General features: G+C 34.8%; 1 protein-coding gene across 1 annotated transcript in view; it reads left to right on the top strand.

Moving 5' to 3' along the window:
* PTPRQ (protein tyrosine phosphatase receptor type Q) overlaps nucleotides 1-20,788 on the top strand; it is a 194,957-nt gene that overhangs the window by 117,967 nt on the left and 56,202 nt on the right. Inside the window, exons 28-33 of the mRNA XM_053585939.1 lie at nucleotides 3,705-3,891; nucleotides 7,103-7,347; nucleotides 9,603-9,669; nucleotides 13,456-13,614; nucleotides 14,288-14,510; nucleotides 17,586-17,659. Of these exons, the coding sequence (XP_053441914.1) occupies nucleotides 3,705-3,891; nucleotides 7,103-7,347; nucleotides 9,603-9,669; nucleotides 13,456-13,614; nucleotides 14,288-14,510; nucleotides 17,586-17,659 (955 nt within the window). The remainder of the gene's footprint in view (nucleotides 1-3,704; nucleotides 3,892-7,102; nucleotides 7,348-9,602; nucleotides 9,670-13,455; nucleotides 13,615-14,287; nucleotides 14,511-17,585; nucleotides 17,660-20,788) is intronic.

Below are 20,788 nucleotides of genomic sequence, written 5' to 3'. Positions count from 1 at the left end.
ATGACAAAGCTGTGCTCTAGCAAATGAAAGGCAGTTTGTTAACAAAAAGCAGCATTCCCTTAGAATTTGATGATGCTTAAAAAAAAGAAAAAGAAAATGCTTTGGAGAGCAATTTTGTAATCTCATTCTTGTAGCCTTCTTGTCGAGTTTTAAAATGAATACAGAAAGTAAAATGATGAGAAGATAACTAATGTTTCAATTACTTAATTTATTCCAGTTTTCAGTTCACCTCTTGATTTGAATTATTACATCTCATGTAGCAATATTTTGATGTAAACAACATCGCCTTCATTTTGCATAATGGGGCACTGAGGTCCTGTGAAGACAACTTCTCACTAAGTTAATACTTGACTAAAACCAGCAGACATGGTGCCACAGGGGAAAGAAAGAGCCATAAAATAGCAAATAAAATTTGCCAATTTAAACGTAACCTCACCAGAACGCCTATGGATCAGCAGTAGCAAAAACAGCTTCAAACAGATTCTAGTACTTCACAGTTTTTCTAGGATTCTCGGAACTAAGTAGAAACATTTTTCTTTCCCTTCCCTCATTTAATGCGCACTTTTACATACACCCAAAGTGCCAGAACTGTGCTGGGTGTTGGATACGTAGAAGTGAACGAATTGGATAGAGCTTATCAGCAGCATATCTCATAGATTCACAATTATCACTACTCAAGAGTCAGTCCCCCCAGACTAAGGAAGATCACATATCATTGCACTGAAGATTTATGGTGCAGCCTGTCCTCTGCAAAACATTAGCCACACAGCATGACACTTTTTCCTTATAAAACTTAAACAAAAATGGACAACATTATATAAAGATGTATAGGTACAAATACCAACCTGGTTGATTCTGCTGGAAATTAATGCATTTTGTAGTCATATTCATTATTCTCTTTATTCTTGCGCTTAACAAATAGTTACTGAATAGCTTCTGTTCCTCAAGGTCAGGATGAAAGTAGCTCACACTCGAAGGGGAGACCCTGGAATATAAACAGCTCACTGTAGAGGGTGAGATATGAAGTTTGGGAGTGAGGGATATAAGCTAGCAAAATAATTAAAGAAGACCTGGAATTTAGAAGAGACTTCTCAGAGCAGATTAAATTTGTTCTTGGACAAATGAATAGAGTGCACCAGATTGGAAGGGGTACAAGTGACGTAGGAAGAGGAAGCAGAGTCTAATTACTGTTATTAGTCATAATGTCACACTTCAAAAATGATCAAATATAATATGAGCCTTCAGACTTTGAATTGATTGAAAAAAAGTAGGGGTCAAAAAGGACTGAAGTTTCAGTCCCAGTCGAGCAGATAGGTAATAGTTAACAACAACAAAGGTGGAGAATGTTTAATAAGGTTGGATATAACTGGATGGGGGAAGAGGGAAAGGGAGAGGAGGAAGGGCGGAGGTGGGTGGAGGGAGGGGGATTGGTGGGCTTATACCTGCGGTGCATCTTACAAGGGTACATGTGAAACTTTGTAAATGTAGAATATAAATGTCTTAACACGATACCTAAGAAAATGCCAGGAAGGCTATGTTATCCAGTGTGATGAAAATGTGTCAAATGGTCTATAAAACCAGTGTATGGTGCCCCATGATCATATTAATGTACACAGCTATGATTTAATAAAAATAAATAAATAATAATAATAAGGTTGGATAGTGAACTTCTGTACTTGGTGAGTTTGATAACCCAGAATTCTTTTTGAATTTAGTTAAATATTTTTAAAGATATGATATAACACATGCATGCCATGTCATATTTTTATGACATCATTTTTTACCTCTTGTTTTAATGGAAAGCATTTGAATATTACAATTGATCTTAATTTACAAGATCAAGTCCAGTGACCTTGTGGCAGTGTATAGTTTCAGATACTTGAAAGACCTGGACTCAGGTCTTATCTCAGATATTGAGTAGAAGTAGAATCTTGAGACACCTTAACTCTACAAAATCAGAATTCAAATAGCTGTAGTGGTAACACAACTATTTGAATTGAGGCAAGTGACACAACACAGTAGTCAAAGGGAAGCCTTTGATGGAGCTCTGATGAAAAGAGACCCACGCTCCGCTGTAGGGGTCAACTTCTACTCGGCTCTAGATAATACTTATTCAACATGAATATAAGCTTAGTCTTTAGGAAAATTCAAAAAGCCATACTTTCATGTGATGAAATAGTGACAATTAATTTAATGCATACATGCTTTCCGCTAATGGAACATGTTTCTGATCAATACAATTCCCCTGTTGCTTATCATTTTGGCAGTTCAGAGAAGTGGGGGTGTTTCCATCCATTGCTCTGTTTTAAGGTGGGGATGATTAACTGGATTGTTTGCCATACTGTTTATTATTTATCACCCTTTGGCTCTGTTTCTCATAGCAAAATCTTTAATAAAAAAAAAAAAAAACTTTTGAGGAGCACCTGTAGCTCAAAGGAGTGGGGTGCCGGTCCCATATACCAGAGGTGGTGGGTTCAAACCCAGCCCCGGCCAAAAACTGCAAAAAAAAAAAATACAAATTCAAATAAAAATAAAATAAATTTTAAAAAAACTTTTATTGAAAAGCATTTAAAGAACATGTTGAACTAAAAATAAATAATCTTTCAAAGTTATGAGGGAGGGTCAAATTAAAAATGAACTTGATTTTAAAATGTTCAATTCAGGTGCTGTGCATAAAACCTGATTTTGAAATGTTCAATTCAGGTGCCTAAAAGAAATATGCATAATAGGATTTTGAAATTTCTCATGATTATCTTCGGAAAGGCTCTTCTATTTAGCGCTAGACACTTTAGCTATGCTTAATGTCTAGAGTGAATAGGCCAAAAATCTCCATGAACAATGTTTGAACAAATACAGCTATATTTAATGAACCTACGCGTGTTCATTTGGACACATTTAATAATTATGCCTTGCACAGTTGAGGACTTTCCCAGTGCAATGCAGAGTGCTAAGTCAGAGTTTTTCAAACTGCAGTCAGGTCAAGAATTTGTAAATGAATTGGAATACAATAAAAAAGAGCAGCAAATGTCAAAGTGCATTTAAGGTATGTTTTTGAAAATTGTGTTTCAGTTATAAAATACATGAGTATTTATGCTAATGTATCTATCTATCTTTCTTCTGAATTATGTTACAAAGAGTGTTTCTTTTTATGGAGTTTCTTTTTATGGGTAACAGTTTAAAAAAATCAAAATCTCTGTGCCAGCTACTTCAGACATGCTCTTTCTAAATCTCAATAAAACACAATAAATAGGTGTTGTCATCCAATTTCACATACGTAGAAAGTAAGAGGCCGAGAGCATAAGTGGTTTGTCAAATGCTGCAAGAGCTCGAAGTGTCCAGTGTGGGGTATGAACCTGGATGGCAGGGGACCAAAACCTCTGTACTTTCTTCTGTAAAGTTTTGGAATAGAAAGTAGAGTTCCTCCGACCGCACAGATAATTTTGGCTTTTTAATTTGATGGGTTGATTGATCGTGAATGGTTGTTTGTATTCTTCTCTTTTACTATCAATTAGTGAAATAGCTACGAATCAGTAAACTGTTACAGTGGCGTTTTTGATTTCCTAGGGCAATCCGATGGTAAAATAGAAATAAATCAGTCTTGGCTCGATAACTGTATGTGTATACCTCACGTAGCTTTGTACATCATGTTTGGCAATTGGATCTCAAGTGGTGATTCCTTAATTGTTACTTACTTTTTCCAATAGGTAGACAATGATGAATTTAATATTACTTTCCTCAAGTCGAATGAGGAAAATAAAACCATAGAAGTTAAAGATTTAAACATATTCACAAAGTATTCTGTGGTCATCACGGCATTTACTGGAAACATTAGTGCCGCCTATGTAGAAGGGAAGCCCAGTGCTGAAGTGATTGTCACTACTTTAGAATCAGGTAAGGAGAATTTTTCATCCTTGCTAAAAATCAACAGAGATTGAGCTAGATTTCCTACAGGATTCACACTCCACCCTAAAGGAGAAGTTTTAAATGCCTATGAACAAAAATGTAATGGATTACTGCAATTGACAAAAATGAAGCTTTCTATTTATACTTTTCAGGAAAGTGGAATGATGTATAATATTCAATCTTTGTAAATACAGAAACACATGAAAAGTGCCCAAATATGCTTTGAACTTGTTTAACCTGCTAAATGTTTCTGAAATTGAGTTAACTTTCCTGAGAGATATTTTTTCCTACTGTCTGTAGCCAATAATGCTTCATCTAATTTCCCATTTCAGTTATTTCTGTCCCATGACTAGAATAAAAATTGAAGTAATAATACTCTCTGACTAAATAATCTGGAATTCAAAAATTAGAATCCAGGTCAAGTTTATCATAGCTGTTTTGTCACTTAGTCAAATGATATCGTTTATGTACAACTATTTGGTAAATGTCAGAATCTAAACTGATTTTCTCAAGTCCCTTTGAATAATAAGATTGTAAGTAACAGAATTAAATGGGAAAGTCAACGTCCCTGAGCTTGCTTGCCCCATCCTGATGTCATCAGATATGTGATTGGAAAGAGCAGGTGAAGGGAGGTGTTGCTATAGTTTTATTTGTTGCTAAATGTAAAGTAAGTATCAAAGATGAAACTATTTTTCAGCTAGTTTTTTCATGATGTTATATTCTCTATTCATTTTGTCTATAAAGTCATAATTCTACATCACAAGGTAAATGTTATCCTTGGCCACTAAAATTCCACTGATGTCTGTTTGCTGCGAAGTATCCCAGATACCTGATTATACTTTTTCTACTTCTCCCCATCCTACCTATCCGCGAGGAAAGACCGATGAATGTGCCACATTTATATCACAGGCATTGGTTGTCAACTCTCAGTGTGCTATTTCTCACGGATATCATAATTTAATAAATTTTTGCTGAATCTCTAAGACTGAAATTTTACACTTAGTTCCAAGGATATTTGAGGGGTAAGAAATCTTTCATCAATAAAGAATTTCTTTTCTCATCCAACCTCCAACCTAATTTTAAATTTAAAATATCATCAATTATTAAAAGAAAATATACTTCTTATGTGTCATAAAAAATGTATAACAGCATAAACGAAAAGATGTCTCTTTCAATCAACTTTATCCTTATTTTATCTTTGCATGTTTCCACTTAAAATGAAAGAGATAGTTGGCACAGTATGATGCTTATTTGTTTATCTCCCTTTTTTCTCACTGTTTACTTTTTTTTTGCAAGATTAACAGAGGTTGAACATCTGAAATATTTAGCCAAACATTAACTTTCTTCATGGAAATTTTTTGCTTAGCATGGAAGACTATAGTCGTTTCAACTTGATCGGAATAAATGTATTTCTTCAATCAGTCGTTTATATAAAGGACACTAATTATGCTGTACAGCAAAATCTAGCTCCTGTATTCATAAAATAATTTTAATCTCATATTATAATTTAATTTGAAAATAAATTTATGGCTGCTGAGCTTGTCATGTTAAGCTGTTTTTATTTGTTTAGAACAAACAAATATTACTCAAAACTTAGGACTTTATTTTTTTATTTTTTATTGACTCATGAACACATAGATTATATATACATTAATGCATTTATGGGGTACAATGTGCTGATTTCATATACTACCCTGTTCCCCGAAAATAAGACATCCTCCGAAAATAAGACCTACTTATAGGAAAGATAAGACGTCCTAGCGCATCTTTGGGAGCACACCTTAAAATAAGACACTGTCTTATTTTCGGGGAAACAGGGTATTAGGAACGCTTACGTCGCACTGGTTATCTTATTTACTTAATTATTGTGTTAAGACATTTATACTCTATACTTAACAGATCTGACATGTACCCTTGCAATATGCACCATAGGCACTTTAAAAAATATAGTTCAAAAAATTAGTAGAAGATATAAATAGATATTTCAGCACAGAGAAGTGGCAAACAAACACACAGGAAGACAGGCTTTCACCACCTTCAGGCATTAGGGAAACGCACATTCAAAGCACAGTGGGATTTCACCATGTCTATACTAGAACAGATACAATAATAACTTTTAAAATAACAATCATACAAAATGCCAGCACTATTCAAAAAGACTGTACCTGTTGCACATTCCTAGTGGGAATGTAAAACAGTGTAGCCACACCGGAAAATAGCTTGACAGTTTCTTGTAAGACTAAGAAACTGTCTTTGTATTTGTATTTGCTATGTGACCCAGCAATCATACTTCTGGGCATTGACCAAATGAAACCAAAAACATATTCACACAAGCATCTGTGTGTGAATGTTAGTAAAGAGTTTCATTATTGGTAACAAAAACTGGAAACAGCCCAAATGTCTTTCCATGATTGATCAAACCGTGGTAGGTTCATAAAGTGGAATATTACTCAGCAATGAAAAGAATGAACGAGTGATACGTAGAGCAACCCTGGGGGACCTCAAGGTCATCAGGGTGTTGTCGTTCTCAGAATGAAAAACCTACAGAGATGGGAGCACGATTAGTGTGGTGGGGAGGCATGTAGCAAACACACAAGGGGGTAGCAGGAGAGATTTTCTTTAGTGTGATATAAATTTGTCATCTTGCTTGTAGTTGTGGTTACAGGAATCTATACATGGCATAAAATGGCATAAAGCTACAGACTTATATATGAAAGCATGAAAATGTGCTGAAATTGGGATAAGGCCTGTAGTCCAGTTATCAGCACTGTACCCAGGTTAATTTCCTGGTTTGATATAACTTATATATATATAAGATAAAATCTTATATAACTCCAGTTCTATAAGATTCCATGACCAGGGAGATGTGTACATAGGGTACATTCAACCCCATGTACTATTCTTACAATGCCCTGTGAATCTATATTATTTTAAAATGAAAATTTTAAAAACCATAGTAATACATTCTCTATAAAAATAAAGGCATATCAAAGTTAAAATAAAAACGGAAACAAACTATATCGCCATTATGTTTTCTGAGAATTATAGACGTCTGTGATCCCATGACACGTAGGCCATAAATAATTTGTTTAAATAATTTGTGTAATACTGTTTAAAAACAGAAATTTGAGGCAAATAAATTTTATGTGGAGATCAAAAATAACACAATTAAAAAAATTGTTGAATTATTTCACTTTAGCCCCTAAGGATCCACCTACCAATATGACATTTCAGAAAATACCAGATGAAGTTACAAAATTCCAGTTAACATTCCTTCCTCCTTCTCAACCTAATGGAAACATCCAAGTATATCAAGCTTTGGTTTATCAAGAAGATGATCCTACTGCTTTTCAGATTCGCAACCTCAGTATTATCCAGAAAACGGACACATCTGTCATTGCAGTGTTGGAAGGATTAAAAGGTGGACATACGTATAATATCAGTGTAAGCATCTGTAGTTCTTAATTATTTAGTATTAATTATTACTATTTAAATTATGAAGTTAGTTTATAAACTCAGTGTTCTAAAATGTTGTAGTTTGTAGTGAATATTACCTATCATTTAGTGAGGTTATTTGATATTTTAACATAAAAAAGAAACAAATAAATTGCCTATTTCCTGCTGCAGTACAGCAAATACTGTTAAAAGGCACAGACCACCAAGAAGTTTGCATAAAAATGGTAGAAATACAGAAATAAAAAAATATATGAGAGAAATGCATATTAAAAGTAAAAGAGCAATGATTAATATAAAGAGATAATTCTGCTAAAAGAAAACTATGTGTGATTATAAAAAATGAAAAAGTAAACTTCAAAGACAAAAGGCAGATATAGCTACGCGTTTAAAATTTACATACCTTTTGCACAACATGACTAATAGCTTACAGTGTGATATTTTAATTCTGTGTGTGAGTTCAGACGCACACAATTTATTTCATTCTTTGCCCATATTTGTATCGTGTTTTGGAATTTTCAAATAGAAGTATATAATTCAAAAAAATCATCTTTCAAGCAACATGGAATCCATTCAAGTAGCTTAGTAAGTAATCCTCCTACCAACTCTTTATATCATGTTGATTATCAGAATACTGATGTGGATATGCGAAATGAATATATCTATTTCTATTTATTATTTCTGTCATTCAATTTAAGTTTGTATATTGATATAATCCATCTTGTTGCAATTCTTTCGGCATGTCTTATTGAATGGACCACCGTGATAAAGAATCGTAGAAGGCTGGTGGTTTAGAGAATGAAATTATCTGGCTTCAGATGCTGGAGTCAGTGTCTGATCTTTATCAAACCTGTGCTTCAGTTTTCATATGTGAAAAATTGTTAGTAGAAAAAATAACTTTCTTGGAGGATATTTGTAAGGATTAAGGTAGTGAGGGCTGTATTAGTTTTGGCTATTACAAGTAAAAGAGAAAATGGAAAATAAAACAAATTGTAACAAATTAATAGATAATATAAAAATTCAGATCCTTTGTAAAGTATAGTTTACAATATTTTTAATACCTTGAAGTTTTTTAGAATGTATACCTTTGCACCTGTCCTGATCCACTGAATGAAAACCTGCATGTTTACATTGAAACACAAATGACTTCTTTGCGTGCTGCAATTTGAGACATGCTCCCAACGTTTTCACATATTATTTTACTTAAATGTTACACTGTAACAGAAGAAATAAATAAACAGAAAGAAATAAAAATAATTAACCAGACTATAACATCACATTTGATTTTTAATATGTCCTTTTAAAAATTTATGAATGCCAATAAATATTTCCTTTAGGTATTTTTTAACCAGATTTTATGGTCTTGGTTTATTTACCATATGTACCACATAATATATAATATGACAGTTTTAATCCACTAAAACAATTCCAAAGCATCTATGGTGTTGAAGAGTTGGCCACTTATTTATAAAGCAAATTAACTCCAATAAAGATGTTGTATACTGAATTGTGTTTATCAAGCACAATGAAATTACTCAAGAATGTAGTCTTTATTTTACATAGCAAGATAAAGTGAATAAAAGAAGATTCCATGTCTACGACCTTTTAAGCACAGAGGTAATCGAAAGGACTCGCATTTTGTAAATCACTCCCTGTATATACAAAAGGAAATGCTTTATGTGTATATGCCGTGTTATGAGGGTTATAGCATCAGATACCTTGGGGCAGGGGTGAAGAAGGGCATAAAGGCCAACTTTCAGAGGGATGATTTAATACAGGAAAATGGGGAGGCTAGAGGAATAGGATTTCATCTCAGAGAAGGGAAAAAAGGGGATCTTGAATACAGATTTAAAGAAAGCCTGAGTTACCTCCTAGCTACGGAGAGGAGGAACAGATGTCGGAGTAGGTGAAGAGAGTGTGTTGATGAAGTGGCTTGACTGTCCTGTTCCTCCTACGAGTTCAAACTGAAGTCACAGTCCTCCCTGGTCTCTGGGACAGGGCTGGTAGGTCACTCAGCCTTTGTTCTTTGGGTTAGTGCCAGAAGATCAGTTTTAAGAAATATTTGTTGATGTTTTCCCTACCTATACATATTGTATTCATTTAACTGGATGTCAGAAACTGTCATAATAGACTACATGCAATTGTTTTCAAAAAGGGGAATCGTTTTAAAATTATATATATCATAATAAGTTATAATACACATTAGCAGTAACTTAAAATAGTAACAAAATGTTTCTTTGTCTTAGGTTTATGCAATCAATAGCGCTGGTGCAGGGCCAAAGGTTCAGATGAGAATAACCATGGATATCAAAGGTATACACGTGAGCTGCCATCCTAGGAAACGCGATTGTCTTAACTGAACAATGATTATAATTTGAATTTCGCACTTGAGTTAAAGATGTAGGCAAATCTTTCAATGATACATATGCCTGCAATAAGCACGTAAAAAGTAACGATGCATGCTTATCAAAGCTACAGTGACTATGTCTAAATAATGATGCAAATTGCCATGTTAAAAGAATGCTCATATTTTATATTTCTTTTCCTCTAAGTTTAAATTTTTCAAAGATAGTCCGTTATTTTATATGTTTAAATTTTATTGAAAAGAAAACTTGTTTAAATCGGCTTTGACTAGATTCCTTCAGTATTTACTGAGCTATATGTTTGATTTCATGATTCTGGCTATAAAGTAGATTTATCAATTCATTATTCCGGTAGGTAATTTTTATAGAGAATGTAACTAAAATTTAGGCCTCTCCCCTTCAAAAAAAAAAAAAAGGCCCCACAAAACCCCAAGGAAAGATTGTTAAGAGAAATTTGAACCATTCAGCACTGCTTTCTAAGACCGAAAGCAACAAAGTAATTGTGCCGTGGCTCTAAAGATGTCTAATGAAACCTTCAGAGAGATTCAAAAAACTGAACTGGGTGGACATTTTGTAGAATTCTACCTTATATTTTTCCTTATAAAGCAAAAAAGTAACTTTTCTCAATCTTTTGAGAAGGACAGCAGAGCGCAGTGATTACAAGTACAGACATCAGTCTGGGGATAGGGTCAAACTTTTGAGATTGAATTCTGGATTGGCCCCTTGATATCTGTTCAACTTTCAGTAACTTTCTTCACCTCTGTAAGCCTGTAAAATGGAGATAATATTAGTTCCTAAATCACAGGTAGTTGTGAAGGTTAAAAGACATAATCTTGGAAACACCTTTGGGACAGTGTCTGGCAACTTGTACTATGAAGAATAGAAACATTATTCCCTGTTAGATGAAGTTGATATATTTTGTCTTTTCATCAATAAATACTTGATATAATTTTTATACTATGTATAAATAATATGTGTGTGATTTTAACGGGTAAATTACATACATTGGAATGTACAAACGCACAAGTCTTTGAAAATATCAATTGCTTCACAAAATGACTTCCCAAAGAAGAGCATTATTCATACAATCTTAATTTCTCTTTGTTATTCAGTGGCAGACACATAGCTGTGCAGACAGCAGTAGATGCTTTATTTTTATGCTTCAGTAACACTTCCTGTGACAGGTGCTTTGTCCATCCCCTGTGACGATCTTTAGTTCAAACTTCCATTCCTTAGCTAAGGCAGGCAGACTTCTGACTAGTCTAAAGAAAATATAGACACAAGTGGCAGTTGTGTGGTCCTAAAGAAATTAATTTTTCTCTACTAATACCATGATATTATTTGTGACATGTAGTATTGAATTAATAGTAGTCTCATTAAATTTGCATTTGGCAGGTAATATGCAGGTGGATGTTAATGCCTGATGCTGGATGCTTTTAACTGGAAACCATTGCTTGGGGCTCCCTAGTGGTCTGGCTGGAAGTCGCGGAGCTCCCTGAAACCCTACTCTATTCTTGTTTAATCCTTCCTACTGCTCTTTCGTGGGCGTCACACCTGTGATCTGCTCCTGCTCCTGCTCTCTGTCCCTTAATTCTTTCTAGATATTTTCTCCATAAGCCTCTTTCACATTTAATCACATTTAGCCTTTACTTTTCAGAGCACCCAAACTGAGGCACAAACAAGAAGTCTGCCTTTGAATCTGCTGCTCAAAAGAGAGTGACCTAAAGAAACAAGTCTAAAAATTTTGGTTCAAGTCTTGATATTTAGCTTTGAAAGCTATGTGACATAAGCTCCTTTCTTTATTTCTAAAATGAAAACAATATTGCCAGTTGTATGGATTTATTGAGAGGCTTTTGTCTGTTTTTTTTTTATTATTATTTCTAATGTTTTCTAAGACTATTGTGAAATAGCAAACAGAAGCTTTACTAAAAGATTTTAAAATATGGAAATTGAGATTTGGTTAAGTAACTTTCTGATGTTCAAAGGATATATATACAGAGTGGCTATACAGCTTGTGTGCAATTGTCTATTTTAAATTGAACATGAACGTTACGGCCACACTGTGTATGTGTGTCTGTGTACATACACACACACACACACACACACACATAGATATATAGCCATAAGAAGAAATGGAATAAGCAAGGCTTCTACAGATATTTATTTTGGAGATATTTGTAAACATTGTTGGTAAAACATGAATTATCTTGGCACTTTTATTTTTTTTTCTTGGCACTTTTAGAAATAATTCTGCAATATCTATTAAAGCGGAAAAAAAATGTGTGTATATTTATCTTTTGTTCCAAAAAATCTTCTCTTGGGAATCTCTTTCTTAGAAATAAAAAGATCAGTAAAGAAAGCTGACTGAACAGGCTAATTATTGCAGTAAACATCCAAAAGCTGGAGAAAAAGCAAATTCTCATGGCTAGGGGAATGTTGAATGAGTGACACGTGAGATATAGTAAGATGAATGAGTTAACACCATACCTGGTGACTTGACAAGAGTTACACACGTCATATTTCAGCAAAAAAGCAATATCTGGGGTAATTGTAATACATAAGAGGGCCATGTTACAAGAATCAAAGAGCAAGAAGAGTCTGTTATGTAAGACTATTCATGTATTTTAATGATGATTATGTGAACATTGAGAAAAATATGGAAACTATCATTCAGATGTTTGGTGTGGATTAACTGTGGGAGGGTGCTGGTATGACTGGAACGGAAATCAGTGAGCCACCTAAGAACCCAGGGGCCTGAGTTGGTTGTAGCAAAATACGGATGACCGCCCACCAGAGCAGAACTCAAAGTGCTGATGCAGACTTCAGCCCATGGAGATTGTTTTTTTAATCTTCACAGTGTTTTAAAGAACACGTAAAAAAAAAAAAATCAAATAATCTAGGGCTCCTGTTGTCCAGATTTCTGTCATGGGAAACTTGTTTGAGAGTAGTGTTAATAAAATTCTATAGCAATTTATTTTTTTTTTGTTTGTTTTTGAGACAGAGTCTCACTTTGTTTGTCCCCAGTAGAGTGTGTGGCATCACAGCTCACAGCAACCTCAAACTCTTGGGCTCAAGCGATTGTCTTGCTTCAGCCTCCTGAGTAGCTGGGACTACAGTTGCCCACCACAGTGCCCAGCTATTTTTAGAGGCTGGTCTCGCTCTGGCTCAGGTGATCCACCCACCTTGGCCTTCCAAAGTGCTGGGATTACAGGTGTGAGCCACCATACCCAGCCCTTACAAAATTTTTTTTTTCTACCAAAAAAAAAAAAGAATACAAATAAAGAAGACATTCCAAAGTAGTAAAACTTTTCTCAAAACAAAAGAAAAAGTAATTTCTTACTATTTGATTAAATAAAATTTACTTACATTTCATTAAGGTTAAAAATAAATAAATGAAGTTAGAAAAAAGAAAAACTACACTAAAATATCAGTAAGATGTAAACATTTTTGCATATATATATATATTGAATTTTTTTAAGATGTAAAAAAGGAATCAGATGTCTGAAAGTCACACCTAGGCCTCGTTACCTCAGGCAAGCCTCACAAACATAATTATACCTTCCGAAGATAATAATTGCCAAATATATGCTAAATCCAAACACAATTCCCTTCTGTGTATTATTTATGTTTATAATCACTTTAATCATAAATTATTTGCCTGAAATGAGAATTTGAATTTTTCTTCTTTTTGGAAACAAAAAATTCTATTATAGTGATATTTTCTCCTTGTTTTTAGCTCCAGCGCGACCAAAAAACAAGCCAATCCCTATTTATGATGCTACAGGAAAACTGCTGGTGACTTCCACAACTATTACAATCAGAATGCCAATATGTTACTACAGTGATGATCACGGGCCAATCAAAAATATCCAAGTGCTTGTGGCAGAAACAGGAGGTAACAAGATAAACACTAGTTTATCTTATTATGTTGGGGAATGTGAATTGCTACACACTGAAAACATTTTAGTTCAAAATTAGCAATATAAGATTATTTCCCAGTTATCACAGAACTCTTGTAATTAATGGATAGTATTATCATTATTTATAGCAATCCGTTGTTGATTCAAGTATTTTACCAATATAATAAAAGGCATAGTTAAAATATGTGATTTATTTATTTTATATTCTACTAGGATTATTTTTGTTTTGGCAAGATGGAGTCTCGATGGCTTCTTTAGAGTTGTGAATAAGAAAGTTGTCCTTGGCTAAGGGATGTTCTTTCTTTACCTGAGAAATCATCCTCCCTATCAATGCCTGTAACTTCAGATGTGATGGGGAAGGACAGAGTTACCTGCCTTTCTTTCTTCTTTTCTTTTCTTTTTTTTTATTAAATCATAGCTGTGTACATTAATGCAATCATGGGGCACCATACCCTGGTTTCATAGACCGTTTGACACATTTTCATCACACTGGTTAACATAGCCTCAGTTGAATCATCTGATGGTTCATAAAGTGACCAATGTGTCCAGATTCCCCTTGGGTAATTATTGTATAAAAATACTCTTTACAAATGTGAAAATGCATTCATCTAATACTTATAATCATCATTCCTCTTTTTCTGAAAACAGTCCAGCTTGATGGAAATGTAACCAAGTGGTATGATGCATATTTTAATAAAGCAAGGCCATATTTTACGAACGAAGGCTTTCCTAACCCTCCATGTACAGAGGGAAAGACAAAGTTTAGTGGCAATGAAGACATCTACGTTATAGGTGCTGATAACACATGTATGATTCGTGGCAATGAAGATAAAATTTGCAATGGACCTCTGAAGCCCAAAAAGCAATACTTGTGAGTATAGCACGTATCTACCACGCATCAGGTCAGCAAGCTCGTCAATAGCTCCTGATACTTATGAGTATAGCATGTATGTATCTACCACGCATCAGGTCAGCAAGCTCATCAATAGCTCCTGATACTTGTGAGGATAGCACGTATGTATCTACCACACATCAGGTCAGCAAGCTCGTCAATAGCTCCTGATACTTGTGAGCAGAGCACGTATGTATCTACCACACATCAGGTCAGCAAGGTCGTCAGTAGCTCCTGATACTTGTGAGGATAGCACGTATCTACCACGCATCAGGTCAGCAAGCTCCTCAATAGCTCCTGATACTTGTGAGGATAGCACGTATCTACCATGCATCAGGTCAGCAAGCTCCTCAATAGCTCCCCTCTATCCGCCATCCTTGCTGATAAACACTGGATGTCTACCAGTGCCTTGTAGTGACTTGATCTTTTAGGCTTTCAGAATGGAAAGATAACAAGGCATTCTTCTTACATTCCATAAACATACAGTTTTATAGGGGAAACAAGCAAACATAAATGTAATTATGATTTTATATGAAATAATTACAAAGGACAAGATGAAACATGTGCTACTGGAGAACCTAAGAATACAGGAGCATTTATTTCTTTCTGTAGAGTGACTAAGGTGTTTTTGCCATGAGGGCTGACATAAGTTTTTAGAGACACTACCCTATTCTTCAGTTACGATGACTTCCCCTTATGATACTTGTAGCAATAACTTTCTTTTATTTATTTATTTTTTTTATTTTCATATATACATGTATTCATTAGGCTTCCACTTTTTGCCTTCACAAAATTAAAAAGGCTTAAAATTTAACAACAATAACAATGTTTAAGATAAGGGCCAGAAACAAAAACCTCGCAAAGAACAAACGAAAGCAAATACATTCAGAAAAGAAATCAGACAATTGCTGCAACGAAGTATTAAGCAATAATAACAATAGTAATGCAAAGAAAGTAACATTCACATTGTCAAAGAAAAGTATATCCATTATAGAATGCTTTGACTCTGAGGTTTAGTATGGAGTCATCAATTAAATACTTATTACTTTTTTTCCCAAAGTATCAAAGAATAGACAACTAATATTTATAAATAAAGATAAAAGATAATTTCAAAAATAGACCATGCCAAATCTTATAGACAATAGAAAAAGAAGAAACACTTCAAAATCACTCTACTTAATCTGGATCCCCCTGATATTAAACTTAGACAAAATATATTATTACAAAGGGGAAATTACAAACATAATTCACTTATAAATGCAGTATCCTGTATCCTAAACAACATATTAACAAGTTGAAGTAAAAATTAATGTTTAAGTAATGGACTTTAGTCAAAATCAAATCCAATTTATGTGCAAATTAGTCACTATTTTCTTTCTTCTTTTTTTTCTTTTCCTTATCCTCACCCCCTCCCTCTTTCTCTGTCCCCTCGCCTCTTCCCCCATGCCCCACCATGTAATTAATTGTCATTAATTGTCATTGTAGCAAACTTTCTTTTGTATTTTTTTTATTTTTTGAGACAAAGTCTCACTTTGTCACCCTGGGTAGAGTGCCATGGCGTCAGGTTTAAAAGCAACCTCAAACTCTTGGGCCTCAAGCATTCCTTAGGTTCCTGGGTAGCTGGGACTATAGGAACCCACCACAACAACCAGCTATTTTTCTTCTTTTTTTTAGTTAAGAAGGGGTCTTGCTCTTGCTTGGGTTGAGCTCAAACTCCTAACCTCAGGCAATTCACCCATCTTAGTTTCACAGAGTTCTAGGACTACAGACATGGGCCACTGCACCTGGCCAGCAATAACTTTCTACTTTTATCCGGACAAACATCAGAATGAGTGATGGAAATCCTCACTATTCTCTTTAATATTTGATATTTTATAATCCTTAATAAGCCAACATATTAAAATCAGTGCTGATAGTTTAGCCTGATTAAATTTATTTTTCAAAAGTGATTAATTTTTTCCTGTGGAATTGACTACATTACTTTTGTATTGTAAGACTGCTGTTGAAAATCATTTTAATCTTACTCGATTTTCAAAATATACTTTTTACCACTAATTTCTAAAAAAGCATATGTTTTCATTTTTCCTTAAAGCCTTATCAAATTCTTCATAAATGTCCTAGGCCAAATTATCATTAAATAAGTTAGAGAAATTAGATGATTGAAAAAATACTGCTTTATTATCTATCGTTTAATGTAATTACTTTGGTGTAAGTTCTAGGTTATTGCCTGAATTGTACCCATCATACACGACAGTTATGAAAATGCTATACCACAACTTCCATATTTATTTTTATTTATTGTTTATTTTGCATGTTTCTTTCCAAAAAGACTCTTGGTACGACACATAGAAGCACAAAGACTGTCTAATGATGGAGATTAATCATGTGTTGCCATTTATTGGTTTCATATTTTTAAATGCCTTGTGTTTTTCACGCATAAATGAGGCAAATTTCCATTGTTATGAGGATGTTAGGATCACCACATAATTTTTAAGCTTGATCTTCTTCTGTATCCATTTTGTATTTCAAATGCTAGAAAAAGCCTAAAAATTTTGCAAATATAACTGTGCACACACAGAAATAAGAAGCATTGTTATTAATTTGTTGATGAATAAATAAGACAAGTTCTTTATTATCATTCTAATCTGATTCACTTGTATTTGGAAAGGTGGTTGAAGTACAAAAGTTATTATGCCTTATATTTGTAAAGTACATTAATGTAACACACTTTCACAGAGATTAAAACATTTCATTCAAAGAAATCTCTGAGGGAGACGATCTGCTTCATTTGCTTAAAATACCGACTGCTCATGAGGTTGCCAAATTTTTGGTCAGTGCCCCACCTAATTCAACAGACTCAAGTACAAGATAACTATTCATCTCATATAGATATGGTATGGTGATTCAATTCTAAATTTGCATCTTGTAAATTTATTTCTCTTGAAAAAAAAAAAAACATAGTTTTCCTAATTGTTTGTTATATTGTTTATTGAAAAAAGACATATGACATTCAAAAGTTGTTGGTTTTTAATTTTTAATTTTCTTATTTTATAGATTTAAATTTAGAGCCACAAATATCATGGGACAATTTACAGATTCTGATTATTCTGACCCTGTTAAAACTTCAGGTAAGTCATATTTTGTCATGTAATTTAAACTATAATTTCAACATTTATCATGTTTGGAACATTTATTAGCAAACATGTTTATCAATTCATGACTGACTGACCTTAAGTACAAATTCATTTACATGTTAATTAGCCTAAGTAAGTGAAAAAGATAAGGGTGTTTGTAATATTCCTTTGAAAGATTGATGTTCCATCTGTTCAAATCTGGGCACAGATTTTGTTAGGGTATTGCTTCTGTGCTAAGATGTACTAACATTATTCTAAATAGATATCTATTTGACCCTCTTAAAATACAATCCTACATATAAATCATTTTTACCTAATAATAGATAAACAGGCTTATGGAAGTTTTCTTTAAATAATCTTATAAACTAGATGCATATATGTTCTTTTAATAGAGTTATTTCCTTTCAAACAATTCCTTCATGGGTTGTTCTCCATTACACTTATCTAGATCGGGCCTAAATACAACATGAAACAGTTTAGTCCGATGCATGTATGTCAACATCATCATCACCTTTACCATAATCACATCTAACATCAACTTGTTGTTAGACACTTCTGTGCTCGACACACTTCTAGACTCTTTGCGTGTATTATCTGATGAACTGTTCACAACTATCCTTTCATTTGGGTCAGTGCTTCTCAAGCATGGTGATTTTATACCCTAGGAAATATTTGGCAATGTCTGGAGCCATTTTTGGTTGCCACAAAACAGTGGTGGTGGTGGTGCTACGGGTGTACGCTACTACTCCAGGGGGCAGCAGTCGGCAATGCTGCCGAATTTCCAAAATGCACAGGACAGCCCATAATATTAATAGGGCAAAGGATGAGAAACCTTGAGCTAAGTGCTATTGTTCACCCCATTTTACAGATGAAGAAACCAAGGTCCCGATTGTTTAAGTAATTAAGTGACTGGGTCAGGAGTCCAGCATCATATTCTATAACTATCGCACTTCGAATACAAGATTTAGACATGGCTTCAAATCTTGGGTCTGTCACTTGAGCAAATGATTTCATTTCTATAAATCTCAATTTCCTTATTTGGAAAAATTATGATGAGAGTACCTTCTGTGAGGGTTGTTGAAAGGTTTAAATAAAACAACTTATATAAATATATTCATATTTTAGTTCTTAATGGCTTCTTTTTGTATTGATTATAATCAAAGATTTTAGAAATATCTTTATTTAGGATAAATTATTTCTCTAGGATTTTATTGGAAGGATTGCAACTTCCTATTTCTTTGGCACAAAGCCCCCAACTCATCCATTTGTATTAGCTCAGGGAAGCAGGTGAATCATGGAACCCTGGGGCCACTTGAGAATGTGGGACTGTGTGTTGCTCATATTCTGGTGAGCTGTTGCTCTGTATACCATGAGCTGCAAATAGATTTCAGTGATAGTTGTGACTGGAAGAAAAAAAATTATTTCACCATGTTCAGCCAAAAATTTTCATCAGATAGTGGAAGTATTATTTGCATACAAAGCCAGTGTTTGTTACCTCTTCATAATTTAGGAAACTTTCTATCTTGTGCAAATAAAGAAGGGATATTTAGTTTACATTAACATTTGCAGAGAAATAGCATATGTTTAGTATTTAGTTTTTGCATAAAAATTTGTAGAGAAATAACATATGAATTTATTTGGCTAAACTGTTTAATTTCATGAAATCATTAGTTTGGTTAATTTTGCCCTATTATGTAATCATGTAAGGTAGCAGGTTAGTCTTGTGGTTTTGAAATTGTGTCCAGTGTTTCTTCCAGGGATGGGTGATTGTGTCGCCCACTGCTACCACCACTCTTGTAGTCCTACTGTCATCAACGTACTTCAGAAGTCATTATGGCAGCTAAAGAATGAGCCTGATGCATTCACTCAGGAAAGATAAAAACCAGGCAATTGTTTTTGTATATTAGGAACATGATCCTTCATAGGAACAGTGCTGAAAGGAGCTGGCCTTGCAGTTGTGTGTTGTGTATGTGTCTCTCATCAGCTTCCTGGTATCAGACAGATTATTGATGGGACAGCAACATGTTCAGTTATCTTAGCAGCAAAGTTAAGACATTCAGGCTACAGAAATGAGAAAGAAAAGCCATAAACAGGGTGAGCACCAGGCATCAGGAACCGTGCGTTCCGGGACGCAATTCCTTCGATGGTGCCGAGGATGGCCTCATCCAGCACTGAGGGCAGGCTTCAGGAGCTCCTCAGAGATGTCTACTCTTTCTTCCCTCCACTCACAGCCAGGGTAGTAAGACGCAGCAACCAGTTCTGGGGTGTAGCAGAAGTGCACAGTCAGTTCTCCGGTGCCTTTTTTGGAATCATAACCAACACAGCGTCAATCATCGGTACTAAGTTTATGTTCCCTGTGGACAGCAGGAGTCTAGAGAGGGTAGAAGATGTGAAAGGGAGGACAATTAATGACAATTAAGGTTATGGGGGGTGAGCAGAAAGAGGGACAGAGGGAGGGGGGTGGGGCCTTGGTGTGTGTCACACTTTATGGGGGCAAGACATGATTGCAAGAGGGACTTTGCCTAACAATTGCAATGAGTATAACCTGGCTTATTGTACCCTCAATGAATCCCCAACAATAAAAAAAAAAAAAAGGAAAGGAAGGGCAGATGATGGGATCCTGCCAAGATTAGGGAAGGAGACACTGGGGAAATGTAGCCTGGACACAGGAGGTAAAAAGCTGTTGGGCTGGTAAGGAATGCTGAGAAAGAAGAGTCCCATGTATCTATTATCAAATTGCTCAAAGTTCAGAATATTACTGCATACCAGGCTACTCAGACAATGATCTTCCAAGGACTCTCTGCTGACAGACAGCAGCTTTATAATTGGCTTTGCCCTGTAATCCTTGCTCTACTGACCACATGGGGTTCTGCTATTCAGATAGCCATTTACAACTAGTAAAACAGCAACAGAAATGAAGGAGGTTCTAGGAGTGTAATTCCTGGTTGTGGTGAAAGTGAGAGCACACCACTGGCACAGAAATCCTGATGGCTAGCAAAGTCACCCGGACGTTTTTGCTGGTTAATGAATTTAACACCATCGATTTCTGTCGTCACATCTGCTTTCTATCAGACTAGGGGAGGTTGTGGCTCTGGGGCCATCAGATTCATCTTCATGGAGCAG

This window comes from Nycticebus coucang, chromosome 3, assembly GCF_027406575.1.
Source record: "Nycticebus coucang isolate mNycCou1 chromosome 3, mNycCou1.pri, whole genome shotgun sequence".
Lineage (NCBI taxonomy): Eukaryota > Metazoa > Chordata > Mammalia > Primates > Lorisidae > Nycticebus > Nycticebus coucang.
This window is presented reverse-complemented; position numbering and strand designations above follow the sequence as displayed.